Below are 14,606 nucleotides of genomic sequence, written 5' to 3'. Positions count from 1 at the left end.
ACCCATTTAATTTTTCTATGCACTTTTTTTATTTATGATGTTTGCTTAATAAAGATGTTACGGTGTTTGAACTTACATTTTTATGACAAGTAAATACATAATGTTGTAATATGAAGCATGATAATACAGTGATCAGTTTTACTAGAAATGCCCACCGAGTCGACAGTTTTAGGTTTCATTTGTGTTCATGGTGATTAAACAAAGAGATGTTGGTCAAGCTGGATATAAATACTAAGTTATCAATAAAATAACAACCTGGTTGTGCTACCCGAGAGGAAGGAAAAGACACATCACATAGGTAATGAGACATGTCAGAGGAAGCTTCGTGGTAAACGTTAAAGTTCTTTAGTTACAGCCGAGGACGTTGTAAAAATGTAGATGGGGAAAATTAAAAAAAAAGAAGTGAATTAATAACCTGCATGGAAAAATAAAGTAGAACCCGTGAAAACGTGGTTGTGTAAAGAGACTTGCACCCCATCAAGTCTTCATTAGAACCGCTTCTGCAGGCCATTAAAACAGGAGGATATTGGACAATAGTGTTGTAAAAAGCACGCTGTTGAATATAAATTCCTGTAATCCTTTGCGGAGACACAAGACAAGCGATTTGAATAAGGGGTTGTCCAGATCCAGACCTCTAGAGCTGTGATCCAGCCAGGTTTTCTTTCCTATCAAGCAGTAAAAGATAAGAACGTGAAAGTAAGATTTCAGGCGAAAGCGACGTCTGCCAGGTTGGACTGAAATTCCGGGTTGGATTATGCCCCCTCGAGGACTGGGTCTGGAAACCCTTGACCTAAAGCAGGGGTCGGCAACCCAAAATGTTGGAAGAGCCATATTGGACCAAAAAAATAAGAAACAAATCTGGAGCTGCAAAAAATTAAAAGCCTTATAGGGTTTATAATAAAGGCAACACATGCTGTAAGTGTCTATATTAGCTGTATTACCTACTTTCCAAATGATAAGTAGGCTACAAAAACATAGTGAGCATTCATGATGAAATGTTTATTTTCCCTGCAGCACATCCTGGAGAGAATGAGGCACTACGTGGCCACTCTGCTGTACGATGACGCTTTAAGTTTAACTTCCATTATAATGAGATATTGAAATTAAATATTTATTATACACATTTATGCAGCATTGGAAAACTAAGAATTTCACATTTTTCCTCCTACAGAAATTATATTAAAATAATTTCCATTTTCATATTTTTGAAAAAGCTCGCCAAAGAGCCGCATGCGGCTCCAGAGCCATGGGTTGCCGACCCCTGACCTAAAGGAACATGCACATTAAAAAAGATTTCGATCCTTTAAAAGTCTGGAAATTCAACCAGGCTTAGATTTGGGGTTTTGAAGACCTCAAAGTTAGACACTGCACACGTTGGTGCCATCTGGTCTAAGCCTGGAGAGCATGGCGATGGCATCATTTCGCTCCATCAGCCTCAGCATCTTCACCAAGTCCCCAACCGTCCAGTCAGGCTGCCTGCTGGTGATCCCCTCCAGCACGGCTTTAAGGGGGCTTTTACAGTCTCTCATTGAGTAAGCGTAGGTGATCCACGTGGAGGAGAACCCACAGTGGGACGCCAGGTGCTTGGTGTTCTTCACCCCCTGGGTTTCGGGGTCCAGTAGGATCATCAGATCTTCCAGAACATCCAGGTCATTCAGGACAGTCTGTATCGGTGCTGAGACGATGGCAGAATCTACGGAAAAACACAGAAAATCGCACAAACTACACCATACACCTAAAAAAAAAAGACGTTCAGGCATGAAAGCTTGTGACCACACTCACCCAGAGTGTCTTCCTCAGTCCCGTTGACTGGAGCAGAGAGAGGGGGGAAAGCAGATGCTGATGTCAGACAGCCTACTCTTAAAACACAAGCACCGAGTCCTGACATGAACCAAACCCATGAATAAAACATCTTGGGACAATTACCTTCAAAGCCTGCCTCTGTAGTCCTGAGCCTTTTTCTCCCGAACAAGCCCTTCCCAACACTCAAAGCTCTTTTCCTCCTAACACAAACCAAACACACTGCAACCAGGACCAGGCAAAGAACAACCAGCTGGACCGCCACTACAAAAACAATGGTTGTTTGTTATTCTGTTTAAAGTTGTACTGTTACAAAACCCACTCTATTCACGTAAACACCCTTACAAAGTACGTTGGGGAAAGTCTGAGGGGGAGAGGTGGTAGTTGGCGTAGTGTCACTCTAAAAGAAAAACACTGTTATTTACCCAGAGAGAAAATGGGAGGCTCTGTTTATATCTGCCCTTCCCAAGTGCATGCGGGTGAAGGCAGGGTACATTCCATAATGAGTTTCAGCTCATACTGGGCCCCCTGTGAGCATTTATGGATTCAGTACCTTCCTCTACAGGCTGAGCTCCCAGCACCTCTCTTAGATGTCACAGACCAACTTCAATGTGTGAGGTGGAGGTAAAAAAATGTAAATACACTTATATAATAAACGTTTGAACGCGGTGTTGGACAATAAAAAGTTTCATCACTCTTTGTGAAACAGAAATACAATTATCTGGAAGAACGAATCAATCGAGTTATAAATAGTTTTACGGTTAAACAGTGAAAATTGGCTTTAGAAATCGTTCCATACTCACTCGGCTTGTGTCATTTTTCGGTGATCTGCAAATAGGGAGATTTTTTTTGTTTTTTTTTTAATTTAAAGCTTCAAATTCTGAAGAAGGAGCCGGAGGCGGGTGTCAGGCAATGCAACTCACGGGGTCGTCGTGCACCTGGTGTCGGTGGTGGAGGTGCAGGGGGCGAGCGGAGAGAAGCCGGGGGGGCACACCGTGCACGGGTGACAGCTGGCGCTGCTGCCGTCGTTGAAAGTGCTGTTTGGGCACGGCTGAAAGTAAAGCTCATGTTTCCCTCCCTCATCATCGTAGCCGCAGTTCGGCGAGACTCTATGTCCTGCAACGACAAGAAGGAAAGATCAGCGCCGCGCTCCGGGGCTCCGGGGTACCGTCCTGGGTTCGAACACCCGCCTGGCTTGAAGTCGCAGGGAACACATTTGGAAACGTTCGGGTTCCAGCGCGTTCCCAGATCGGGACAGTTTTGCGAGTATCTGACGCGTTGCATCCTCGACGCGCGGCTCGAAACTAAAACACCGTCGAGTCGTCAAAGACGTCGTCCCTCCTCCCTCCTCCCTCCTCCTCCTCCTCCTCCGAGCAGATCACATCATCTCGAAATCCCCCCCGCCTTTTTTTAATGACCTCTACTTCATTCATTTCCGTCCGCAAACACAAAGTAAAATTCCATTTTGGTAAGCATATTGTTCTCCTCGGCTGAGATAATGACATGCTGTTATGTTTCCTACTGCAATTATGGCTAAATGTCTCCCTCATCGCTTAAAATAACCGAACCTATCTTTTTGTTAACTTTTCTAAAGAGCCCAGGAGCACGGAGGAATATATTTAAATATATTTGTTGACAAACTGACTCAATAAAGTACATTTGACGAGGTCAGAGAGATACTTCTAGTATTTTTGCTTCTTTTCTTACCTTTTACATTCCTTAAACAGGAAGATGTTTAACGTCTTGGAACGTTTAAACGGCCTTGGGATGCCTGGATCTTCTCTTCAGAAGTGTAATATTCCATTGGGAAAACACAGGTTCTTTTCCACTTCAAGCTTTAATTCCAGGGAGCCAACGTTGTTGGACTGCTCTGTCATTTCCTGGAATCGCCTCATTCAACAAATGTGTGTTGTGCTAAAAGGCCTCCAACCCACTGCAACATGTGTGAGGGAAATATATAGAGTTTACTTTCACCCAGAAACATTGTTCATATCACCTTTAATCACATGTTACATATTCTTCAGTTTGATCAGTATAGCAATTATACAAATATGAGAAGCCTCAGATACCAGCCGCTCCAGAGGGGAAGGAAGACACATTTAAAAGTGCAGTTTGTGAGAAGAGTGTATCGATCTGAGATGTATTCTCAGATTATATTCTTCAGAATTTGCTGTTTCTGTTTATCCTATTTATTCCTCTGTCTTCTAGAGGGGCCTGGAGTGGACAAAACAGGCAAAAACATTTAATTTGATGTTGCCTTTCTTCTTTCCGGTGATTAAGGTCTTAGTTAGCATCACTTATTTGATTATATAAGTAATACATTACTGGTTTTAGAAGACACTGGAGTCTTTCCTCATCATGTTTTAATGTATCATCGTTTCAGTGTTGGGCATCTTCACAGTGCCCTTATCTCGAAAAATTCCAGATAGAGTATTCATTTTTATGAACAGTTATGAATCACAGCCAATGGCCTTTTTTAAAGCAGTATTTACACATTATTTAGAAAATGTAGTTTAATGCGATTTTTAGTGCACACAAACCTCTCATCACACACACACACACACGCACGCACACACACACACACACACACACCACACACACACACACACACACACACACACACACACACACACACACACTTTTTACAGCGTATTTCTCATGAACTCCGTCCCTGTCATTTTTCGTTTCCCTCCGGCATACTCCGATGGCGTCACTACATTACCCAGTGTGCAGTGTGCACTAGTACGCGCAGCACGTCTGTCCCTCACGAGACTCTCACTCAAAAGAAAGTCTCGCGAGTCGAGCGCGTCAAAAAAGCCACAAAGACAAAGGGATTTTGCGGATGTTCCATGTGAACGCCTACACCTGGTTGATTTACAGCTTGATATGAGTCAGATGATTAGTGAATCTAGTTGGAAATGTTGTCACTGACACAGGAGGCCCAACATATGTTGCCAGTGAAGAGCAGCTAGCTGGCATTAGCGCTTCTGCTAACAGAGGTAGCCAGTGACGTCAACAATCAGGACCAGAATGGTCAGACTGCTGGTCAATAATGAGTTGCTTGAATATAAGGACAAAAGCCCAAACACATCAGGGACTGAGGTTGGAGTGGATGTTTAATCTCTACATTTGGAGCTGACAAAGTAAAACTACTTCTGTAAGATTAAAGAACACAAGAGATTTTAAGTTCCACATAGAAGCAGACAAAAGGTTGCAGTTGTGTTGTGCAGCATACAGATTGGAAACAAACACAGGAATATGTCATTTGAATGCTTGTCAATCACTTATTTCTCCAATCTTCTCTGTGACTAGGCTCCGTCTGAGTGGTCGGTGCCAGTTAGTTCTCTTATACATTAGTCTGTATGTTACTGAAGACCTGTCTTGGGCCACTTAAAGCTCTGAGCATCACTGACCAAATATAGTAAGGAAGAGAGCAAATATGAGACATTACTGGGGTATGTTTTACCAAGATTTACGCAAGGTGAGCTCAAGCTGTGTCACAGCTTGAGCTTTATTATGAGCAAGAATAGCTAGAACAGTAGTCATGCACTCTGAGCTCGGATTGGAACCCCAACAGCAGTTCTCTTTTTCAATTGTAAGAACATGAAAAACTGACTGAAAGATAAAATAATAGCAATTCATAGAGTTGTCACTTCTGACGAACGGAGCAGAGATTTTGCCACACGAGGGCGCCAGAGCCCCCATATTAAGAGTAATAATAAAAAGAAAAATGTTTTTTATTGGAAGGACACAAGGTTCTGATATCAGGTTAACATTCATACATGACTTGAGAACATTTTCACATTCATAATTTGGAATTAATGCCTGTTTTTAGTAAACAATGTGACCACAGAACTGTATGAATGATGCTGAATCTCGTGATTGCTGTAATTTTAGCCGATAGATGGTTAAGCCTTTGAAAATAATTTGTTGTGGAAAAGTTGCAGCAACAACATTTTAAACTCTTGATTTTAAGCTAATGAGAACTTCGGTTCAGGTGTGTGAGTTGTACAGGTAGGTGCTGCTGATGGTCCAGCCAGGGGGGAATTCCTGCACCGCGTGGTTCTTGATGTGCCTCTGCATGGCGACCAGGCTGCTGCAGAACTCCAGGCACAGCGTGCACCGGTAGGGTGAGGCCCCATTGTGAGTGCGAAGGTGCTTGATCATGGCCGAGTAGTCCCGCGAGCGCTGACCGCAGAGACGACACTCGAAGGGTTTCTCTCCTGGAAGAGCAGAGGTCAAAGTGGTCAGAAGACCGGAGATGACAGCAGGGGGGTGGATTTAATGTGCAGGTTGTGGGGAGGACAATTACAAATTTTTGAACTCTAAAGGAACTTTGGAAAAGAGAATTATGCTTTTTCTGTAGAAACAAGTTGAAACAACTTCTCGGAAAAGGGTATTAGGATGAATCAGTCCATTTAGTGTGAATATTTATTTGTTACAATCCGGGTTGGATAAACTTTGGAAAGAAACAGCTCACTTTATTGGCAAGAGTTCGTCCTCCAAAAAGTGCACTTTCAAAGGTGAATGTGCTCACCAGTGTGGACGCGGAGGTGTGTGTCCAGCTGGTGCTTCAGGCTAAACTTTTTGGGACAGTGCTGGCACTGGTGTGGCTTCCCTGCTTTGTGTCCCTGCTGACGGGACTGCTGCTGCGTCACGTCCCCGGTTCCTTTGAAACAACTTCCCCCACAGGACTCATCTGTGCGGACAAAAAAACAACGCTATCAGTACATTAATGCCTCAGAGGTTCCATTAACGGCAAATGGTCCAGGAAAATAATGGGTTTACTGTAGATATAAAAGTGAATATCCATGGCTCTTGTGTTCAATAAGTCTTAAAGTAAAGCATTTGCTGCGTATTTGCTTCGTAGCACGTTTAAACTTCAAATCAGTGAAAAATGTAATGCAGAATTTAGGGATTTAATGTCATGAAACCTCACGACAGTCATTTATTCCTAGCACGGATATTAGGCGGTTGCATTTATTGCACAGTATCAGCTGCACGCGCGCCACTTTAATCGCCTTTGTGGCGGCGTGGGTGTATTTCTGGTCAGCATCCTGTTGCACGTTCGTAAAAAACCTACTTTCCTGCCACTCCACGCACATCACAAAGGTGTGAGCATCTGCTCTGTGGCCTTTAGGGGCCTCCCACTGTTTCAGGTCGCCTTGAGTGAAAATTTGGGTCTGTGCACAGGATGCTGCATCAAGAGGTGCAGGGGGGTGGGGGAGGTTAATAGGGTAGTTAAAGAGAGCAAACCACAACAATTACCAAAAAAAATCACTTGGCCCGAACAGTTATCGTTAGCAAGTCTTCTGTCAAAGGTCTTTCTTTAGCTCTTTAGACATCGGGAAAGGTGGTGAAAAACAGAACTATAATACACAGGTGACTGTTTCAGGTGCCAAGTGGCAACAAAGTAAGCCGTCTTTTTTCCATTGCAGTTGGCATTTCCATTTGATTGCAGCACTGTTTAGCATATTGGCCCGATGTTCCACCAAAATACTCAAGAAAAAGAAACCGCTTGAGATTCTTTGACATTCTGTCAAAGACATTATTGACTCTGGCGTGTGGACAGTACATACTGTACTGCACGGACGTGTCTCGCTGTATCTGCTAACCACAACCCTGCTCCTGCAGCAACAGGTTCTCGAAAAAACCCCACAACGCTCCTCATCACTTTCCATTGCGCAGCTCGATAGGAGGAGGTTAGAGGTCACGGTGAAACCGGGCTCGCTGCAGGAAACGGCTCCGCGTGAACCGGTTGCACCCACAGATGCGAATCCGCCATGTAAAACAAGGAAAAGTTACCCGATGTGGCGGAGGACGTGTTCCTCAGGCCCGGCTCATCATAGGGACATTTACTGCGCTGATGGCGCTCGCCTGGCGAATCTGTGCTGGATTCAGGACCATTGGTGTTGCTGTGGAAAATTCATATTACGATGCCACCATTACAAAAAGGTTTATTTTCCCTCCGATTCAGGCGCAGCGGCCTGGGGAGAGATCGGTATTAGCAGCATGGTGACATGATAGCATAGATAACATCTTTTAACACCTTTGGCTTCCTCTCTCTCCGTAACCGCAAGTTATTTGGAACGTTTACTTCAGAGTAGGAGGCCCGTTTCGCTGTATTTTAGCATGTGCAGAGGGGAGAGTGTGATGCGGAGAGCGATTTGCGGCTGGCAAATGATTATTTTCAACAAGTTTTGTGGCAAAGTTAAGCCTAAACAGAAAACCCTGCTTCTGTGGGTGGTTAATCTTTTACAATTTTGCACAGAAGGGGAGAAATTTAGGGGGCTCCCCTTCACACACTGTCAGCTTACGTTTTGGGGAAGGCTGTAGTAGAAGTGATAGACAGAAAAGAAATGGGGCAAATCACCTTAAATAATCAAGAGATGAATGAAAATTCATGTAGAATTAGTCCAAAATCCATTATAAGAATGTGATTTCAGTCCAAAATGAGCTGTTTTGTTTTTTGTGCTATTTTGTGCTGAGCCCAATGTGTCAGACAACAAAGCTCTGGCGGGGAAGGGTTAACAGGTGAAACCGCTCAAGGTGGAAAGTTAGAATGTTCATCAGCCCAAACAGCGATGAGTCAGGCAACTGCGTAAAGGAACAACTTAGCAACTTATGGGGTTCTAGGTGAGTCTGTTGCAGGTAATGCAGGGAGTGGCTGAATAAAAATGTAGCTACTGACCTTGACTCGCTGGATTGAAACGATCTCCCCTTCCTCTTCAGCAGGCCCTGCTTGATTATGCTTTCTATCCCCTCCGATCTAGCGTAAAAGCCCTGGGCGTAGGCCGAGTTTAAGTCTGAGTAGGCCACCACCGAGCTTTGAAAATGGGGAGCCAGTAAGGGGAGGACGTGCGGAGTGGTGCTGGAGAAGGAGTACGGCACAGCGGACTGGTCTGGGTGCTGGACAGGGTGACAAGGAATGAAGCCTGTGTAGTCTGCCACCCTCTTCAGGGTGGCCACAGTCTTCAATGAGCTGGGGAAAGTCCAGGGGCAAGAGAAGGCGGCGCTGCTGCCTGCGTGTCTGGAGATGACGCTGACCCGGTCGAACTGGGTCACAGATGACGAGGGCGTTCTGGCCTTCTTCATCGGGGGCTGTGGGCTGTCAGGGGTCTTAACAGGGTCTACTGGGGAATTGTCTTCAATAATGATGCTGTCGCTTTCCTCACCCACACTCGGTCCCAGCTTCTCATCTTGAACTGGACCTTCTCTCAGCTTCTGCTCCGATATCTTCCCACTTCCCTGTCTCGTCCGGTCCACCTCGCCATTCTTGCAGTGGATAATTTCCAGCTGTGTCCTGCACTGCTCCTCCAGCGGCTGTATCTCCAGCACCTCGGCGGCCCTCAGCAGTAGCTGAAGGTCATCCAGAGTCACCTCCAGTGCCTGCTTGTAGGTGAAATCTAGAACTTGCTTGAACGTGCGCGGAGAGAACGACTCTAGCGTGCAGCGGACGGGGCCCTCGTTGCCTCCCAGAGCGAGCTTCTCGGCTAATCTCCTGCTAGCACAAGCCAGGACCAGGCGATGGGCTCTGAAAATCTGGTTCCTTACAGAGATGACGGCATCGCACATCATCCCGGAGCGGCGTAAGGCATCGGCCTGTTCCAGGAAGTGGACGTACTGGGTGTTGTTGATTCTGATCATTTCTGAACTTTAAAAGACTGTAATCAAATATCCGAGAAGAGAAAGTTTAGAAAAGGAAATGGGGACTTGATCATAACATGCCCACATTTTCCAATCTGCCTGACATTTGCAGATACAGTAATTGCAAAAATGAATGCGCAAATCAGCAGATCTGATGTGTGTATGTTTTTTTTGTTTTTTCTTAAATTAACAGATAACATATTTGAGGTTGGAACATTTTCAACTGAGGAGGCGGAACTTAATCAGCTCATCAAGCTAATCATTCGCTTTAAACGAGGTGATAAATTCTCTCTGCTTTGAAGATCAAATTCTAAATTCTTTACAAGTGTCTTTCATTTTATACGTAGTAAAAAACCTCACAGTGATATTGCTTCTGATTGTCTGCTTCATGTGTGGAGACGTCTTGTAAAAGCGCTCAGATCCGTCGAAGCCACAATACCTTGCCCGTACATGAAACCGTGACTAATGACTGTACACATGAGTAAACACGAGTAAAGTGGGAACAACAACAACAATGCGCCCGCAATTTGAGCTGCTAAACACCAAACTGCAAAAATGTGCAGCTGTGGAAGATAAAAAAAAGAGAAAAAGCAGGAATATTATGACTAAAACAGGCGGTAAAAGAGTTCGCCAGCACCGACTGCTGAAACTTCTGCAGCGCTGAAAAGTCGCCGTCATCGGGGTTCTGATGAACTTTTATGATCACAGAGCGTGTGGTTGGTCTCGTCTGCAACAGAGGTCATATCAAGAACTGAGATGTTCTTCTTTTCTTTCTTTTTCTTTTTAACACAACCTCGTTCTCCTCCGATAGTGGCTTCAAATGGAAACTACATGTGAAACAAATGACATTTTGTTCTCTGTTTACTGTAAATTCATTCAAGTTTCATTCAACTGTTTGAAAAAAATAATGAGTAAGAGACACTTTTAGAGTGAGATTCACTCCGGCAGGAGTTCAGCCACATTTTTAGACGAGAACATAAAGAGAATTGATGTGACATTAACAGCTTTTCCATTGAGAATCTAAGTGAAACTGTTTCTTTTTAAATATATTTTTTAAATGAACACAATAATTAAACTATTGTTTTGCTTGATTATGATACATATTTATGAATTCTGTTTGTTTTTTTTGCATTAATGGTAATTTTATAATAATAAATTGATTGGTTAAATGATAATAACAAAATGTGTTTTTGCAGCAGATTTAAAGAGTTGAAAAAAAGAACCCATTTCCAGTGGTGGCATCAGTTATCAAAGGAGAGCTGTAAAAAGTTACTGTGCCATGAGGTGAGCCTTTAGGTGACACCTTTACTAGACAATATTCTCTGCAAATGCATCATTATGTTAAATCTGAGGCAATTATTTACTATATTTTGCAACAAAAACCTATTTTCTTTTCACGTTTCTTTTTTTTTTACCATATGTTCTTTCGGTGGCTACAAACAATCAGCAGTAATGATCATAACTGAAGTTCCTCTCTTTGAAATTGTCTCGCGAGGGTAACTGCGTGCGCATTCTGCCGTACATTTCGGATTAGTTAAGATTTTCTAGGACCGTGAAGCGTGGGAGTTGATCGTTCTTCCCCTTCATTTTTGCAGATACAGCTCAGACATGTACTGGCAGGTCATCCATATTCATTCTTGGCTAATAATTTAATAAGGTGGATGTGATCCAGATGGTGTGGACAACGCGATGTGTAATTCTCAGGAATGTCAGAGGCTGAGTTCTGCTGCTCTGAGTTCTGCTGCAGGCCTCAGCTCCTGCACTGTAGCTGCTTGTACAGTACAGAGAGTTCAGCTGATTGTGGAGGAAGCTCTGCAGCCATCAAATACCGCTCAAGTCTGCAAAGTTGTGGCACGCTGAGGAACGCTTCAGCCCTGTGCGCTGCTGCGGAATACCAGGGGAAATCCATTTTCAACTTTATACAGACTTTATAGGCAAGTTTCAGTCCTCCAGAGCTTGCACGTCAACCTCTATCTGCAGATAATCTAGTGGTGTGCGTGTGTTTGCACACTACTCACAACACACGTGGAAGACGGTGAGCGTGAAGGTGTGTTTGAAGTCTTTAGACAACAACAACAACAACAGCGAAAAGAAAAGTAATTTGGATGAGACTCCTACCTGGTGCTCAGTGAATTTGGCTCCTGCAGACTGATGAGCTAGCTCGCATGATGACTGTGAGGTGTCTTGAAGTGACATGTCTGTCTAGGCACAGGTTCTGGTGATTTCCTCATCTGTCAACAGTCCCTGCTCCTCCTCCTCAGTCTAGCTCTCATTGGGTCTCTGATTGCAAGGCTGGTTTGGAGGATTCGTAAATCACAAATGTAAGTGGTGAAAGCAGTTTGGTGCAAATATTATTGAATATCAGTGTGTGTGTGTGTGTGTGTGTGCGCGCGTGTGTGCGCGCGTGTGTGCGCGCGTGTGTGTGTGTGTGTGTGCGTGTGCGTGTGTGTGCTTGTTGAGGAGACAGAGAAAAATGGGGACAGTGGTTACAGGGACACGTGTGTTGAAACTGTACAAATTGTCCTCTCCAGTTTGAGCTGCTGGTCATCCATTAATAGACGGCTCTGCGCTGCTACAAAAGCCACACCAAAGCTGAAGATGTGTGACAGGAAGCTGACAGCTGCTGGCACCTGAGCGTGAGCCAGGGCTGCGCTGAAATCTGCTCTCTTGAAATAGAATTTTGAGTGAACTGAAGAGTTCCAGAGAAGTGGTCAGTTCACAGCTAAAGCACAACCCCCAGACACGACCGGGGACCGTGTGTTAGAGCTGGAGCATTTTTATCCTCATCGTATCTTTCTATAAATTTAACTATAGTTAAAAGTTATCATGTCAAATCACCAGAAATTATTTAGTCAGAATATTTACGTATGGTACATTTTCACTTTTGTACCCGTCAGCTTTTTGGGGAAAGAATGGTTAAATAGGGCAGTAGTAGCTGAGTCTGTTGGGAACTGGGCTGAGAAGCGGAGGGTTCTGGGTTCAAGCCCCAGTGCAGACAAATCATTGAAGGTGTTAGGGGAAGGTGCCAGAACACTGTCACAGCGCTTCCCAGGTACCCTTGAGCAAGGTGCCGAACCCACAAATGCCCATAGGGCCCTGCGATAAACTGGCAACTCAGTCAGGGGTGGACCTGCCTTCGGCTATTGTGTCCCCTCCCCATGACCGCGAACAGGAGGAAGCAGTTAAGAAGAAGACAAAAAGGTTAAATATTGTGGCTTGACTTGGCAATGATTGCAGGGAACATTTCCTTTCTGCGTTTAAAACAAAAAAATGAAAGATAAATTAAGATTTTGAACTCAGTGCATCATCAGCATTTTGGCAGATAAGTAAAAATAGCTGTTGGTTTAAAGTCAGCGTACATATTCAAGTGTGGATGTCAGGTTGTGCTGCGATGCGTTTCATGTCACGTCAGTCGCCGAAGCTGCGGTTTTCTAAAGGCCTTTTCAAAAATAATGCTCCGCTCGACGCAATTAAAACAATTGTTTCCCAACACGTCTGACTCATTGTCGAAGGCAGCAATGACTGCTGAACGCTGCCAGAAGCTTCACGCTGTGGTGTATTTCAGTGACATCGCACCCAGGTCTGGGCGCGAGCCTCTGCTGTGGTGTCGCTTACAGACACAGACCGTAGGATGAACTATGAAATCATCTGACTGTTATCACTGGACAAGCTGCCCGACGTGGTGGAATCTAAACGTGCTAATGTATGTGACACAGTCAGAGAAGCTCGTGCCTACACGGTGACCTTTGCATGGGTGGGTTTTATCTGTCAGCTTGAAGGACACTGGGTTTGTGTTAAAAGCAGCGTTGGGTTGCTTTTAAATGCGGCGATGGCAGGTTTACTGATACCTTAACAGGGGAGAAGAAGCTAACAGTTGTTCGTTTTATAATGTGTCTTTGTGAGTGCGAGCAGACCGGTGGACAGTCTGACCTCAGACGCTCCTCTCAGCTGAATTAGCATAACGCTAACATTTAAATGTCAGCTTGTGCTATATGGGAAGGAGATGGGCAACACCACTTACTAAAATCAAGACTGTCACTCCGTTTCACAACACAGTCTTCGGCACCCCCGTCCCCTCCATAGATGCTGACTCATCGAGGTGTTGAGCCATGTCTATGAAATGTTCACCAGAGTGACCTTCAGTGTCCACACAGGAATAGCGGTGACCTTTGAACTCGTCAAATACGCAACACCTCTGACACATTTAATCTGCCAATAGAGGTTTTTAATGTCTGCTTGCTGAGGGGTTTCCTATCACTCAGGTGAATGAATCAAAGTGTGACAGCGCGAGAGAAAACGTACGCTCAGCCTGCAAGGCTGGTGCCTCATCTTGTGGCGGGATGTGAGCGGCCGACTTCAGAGGAACCAGTTACGAGATGAGTGTTGTGCACTGGAGGCATGAATGAGCAACAGTCACTGTACAGCCACAGCCTTCACAGTAATTTGAGTAAAGAGAAATAGGCATGCTGTGGTTTGGAAGAACATACACTGTGCTGGGCGAGGGGTGGGGAAGGGTGACAGTGGTGCGACACTTCTCTGTAAATTGTGGGTGAGGGAAGTATGAAGGGGTCAAGCCATGGCATAGTTATTGTCTGTGCTTCTGCTAACCGGGTTAGCCACATCTGATCAGCCTTTGATGGAGGGTCTCTGAGTCCAACACTGGCATCTGTGCTTCAAGTAAACACGCAGAAGCGCGAACAGTCAGGTCTGGATTCATTATTATCCCACCAAGGACACGAAAGTTCACCAGTTGCTGGATTATTGAATTATCAGTTACAGCGGAAAGCACCAGCGTTCCTCTGCATCCCCGTTCACATACACCTGTAGCTGAAATTCAGCCAAAACGAGCCCTCTTGTGTGGCATGTCATTCAATGACATCATCGCCCAGCCCAAAAGACTTAGATTTATATATAAATATATGTATTTATATATTTTTAGAAATTGCCTCAAACTTTAAGATTTAGGTTTCTTTTTCCTAATAAATGACCTGAGACATTTTCCACATCTCTAGAGGGTTTCCCCTCCCGGTTTTGACTTTTTGCATCATTTTCCTGCAGTGTGGTTGAACTTCAGCCTTCTGCTCTTTGATTCTCTGAGACAGATTTCCATTGCTCATTTCCTGCACATTTCCAGGCGAATAAATGAGCACCAGCAGCAC

At 44.5% G+C, this 14,606-nt stretch overlaps 2 protein-coding genes across 3 annotated transcripts; both read right to left on the bottom strand.

Moving 5' to 3' along the window:
- Positions 1–5: 5 nt before the first annotated feature.
- On the bottom strand, positions 6–3,157 carry igflr1 (IGF-like family receptor 1). Of its 2 annotated transcripts, none has more exons than XM_057045573.1 (7): positions 2,991–3,157; positions 2,724–2,916; positions 2,604–2,628; positions 2,146–2,200; positions 1,927–2,064; positions 1,783–1,854; positions 6–1,693 (listed from the first exon to the last, which is right to left on the bottom strand). In XM_057045573.1, the coding sequence occupies exons 1-7, from the start codon at positions 3,082–3,084 to the stop codon at positions 1,359–1,361; spliced, it is 912 nt and encodes a 303-aa protein (XP_056901553.1). In that variant the 5' UTR covers positions 3,085–3,157; the 3' UTR covers positions 6–1,358. The 2 variants fall into 2 exon arrangements, with proteins under 2 accessions (XP_056901553.1, XP_056901554.1); XM_057045574.1 differs by having other exon boundaries at positions 1,783–1,809; positions 2,991–3,156.
- Positions 3,158–4,898: 1,741 nt separating this feature from the next.
- zbtb32 (zinc finger and BTB domain containing 32) lies at positions 4,899–11,806 on the bottom strand. The gene is made up of 5 exons (XM_057045556.1): positions 11,566–11,806; positions 8,492–9,464; positions 7,606–7,715; positions 6,338–6,499; positions 4,899–6,023 (listed from the first exon to the last, which is right to left on the bottom strand). Exons 2-5 carry the CDS (start codon positions 9,445–9,447, stop codon positions 5,794–5,796), a joined length of 1,458 nt encoding a protein of 485 aa, XP_056901536.1. The 5' UTR covers positions 9,448–9,464; positions 11,566–11,806; the 3' UTR covers positions 4,899–5,793.
- Between the last annotated feature and the right edge of the window lie 2,800 nt (positions 11,807–14,606).

This window comes from Takifugu flavidus, chromosome 10 (assembly GCF_003711565.1).
Source record: "Takifugu flavidus isolate HTHZ2018 chromosome 10, ASM371156v2, whole genome shotgun sequence".
Lineage (NCBI taxonomy): Eukaryota > Metazoa > Chordata > Actinopteri > Tetraodontiformes > Tetraodontidae > Takifugu > Takifugu flavidus.
The sequence above is the reverse complement of the archived record's forward strand: the minus strand, read 5'-3'. Positions and strand labels throughout refer to the sequence as shown.

Bases quoted from the DNA above. Each gene is read 5' to 3' on its own strand.
- igflr1 (XM_057045573.1), bottom strand. From the start codon at position 3,084: ATGCAACGCGTCAGATACTCGCAAAACTGTCCCGATCTGGGAACGCGC. The intron at 2,917-2,990 runs GCGGGTGTTCGA...TTGTCGTTGCAG, and splicing joins TCCCTGCGACTTCAAGCCAG to GACATAGAGTCTCGCCGAAC. The intron at 2,201-2,603 runs GTGAGTATGGAA...TTTTTCTTTTAG, and splicing joins CGAAAAATGACACAAGCCGA to AGTGACACTACGCCAACTAC.
- zbtb32 (XM_057045556.1), bottom strand. From the start codon at position 9,447: ATGATCAGAATCAACAACACCCAGTACGTCCACTTCCTGGAACAGGCC. The intron at 6,500-7,605 runs GTAACTTTTCCT...TTGTCCGCACAG, and splicing joins CACGTCCTCCGCCACATCGG to ATGAGTCCTGTGGGGGAAGT. The intron at 6,024-6,337 runs GTGAGCACATTC...CTGCTCTTCCAG, and splicing joins ACACCTCCGCGTCCACACTG to GAGAGAAACCCTTCGAGTGT.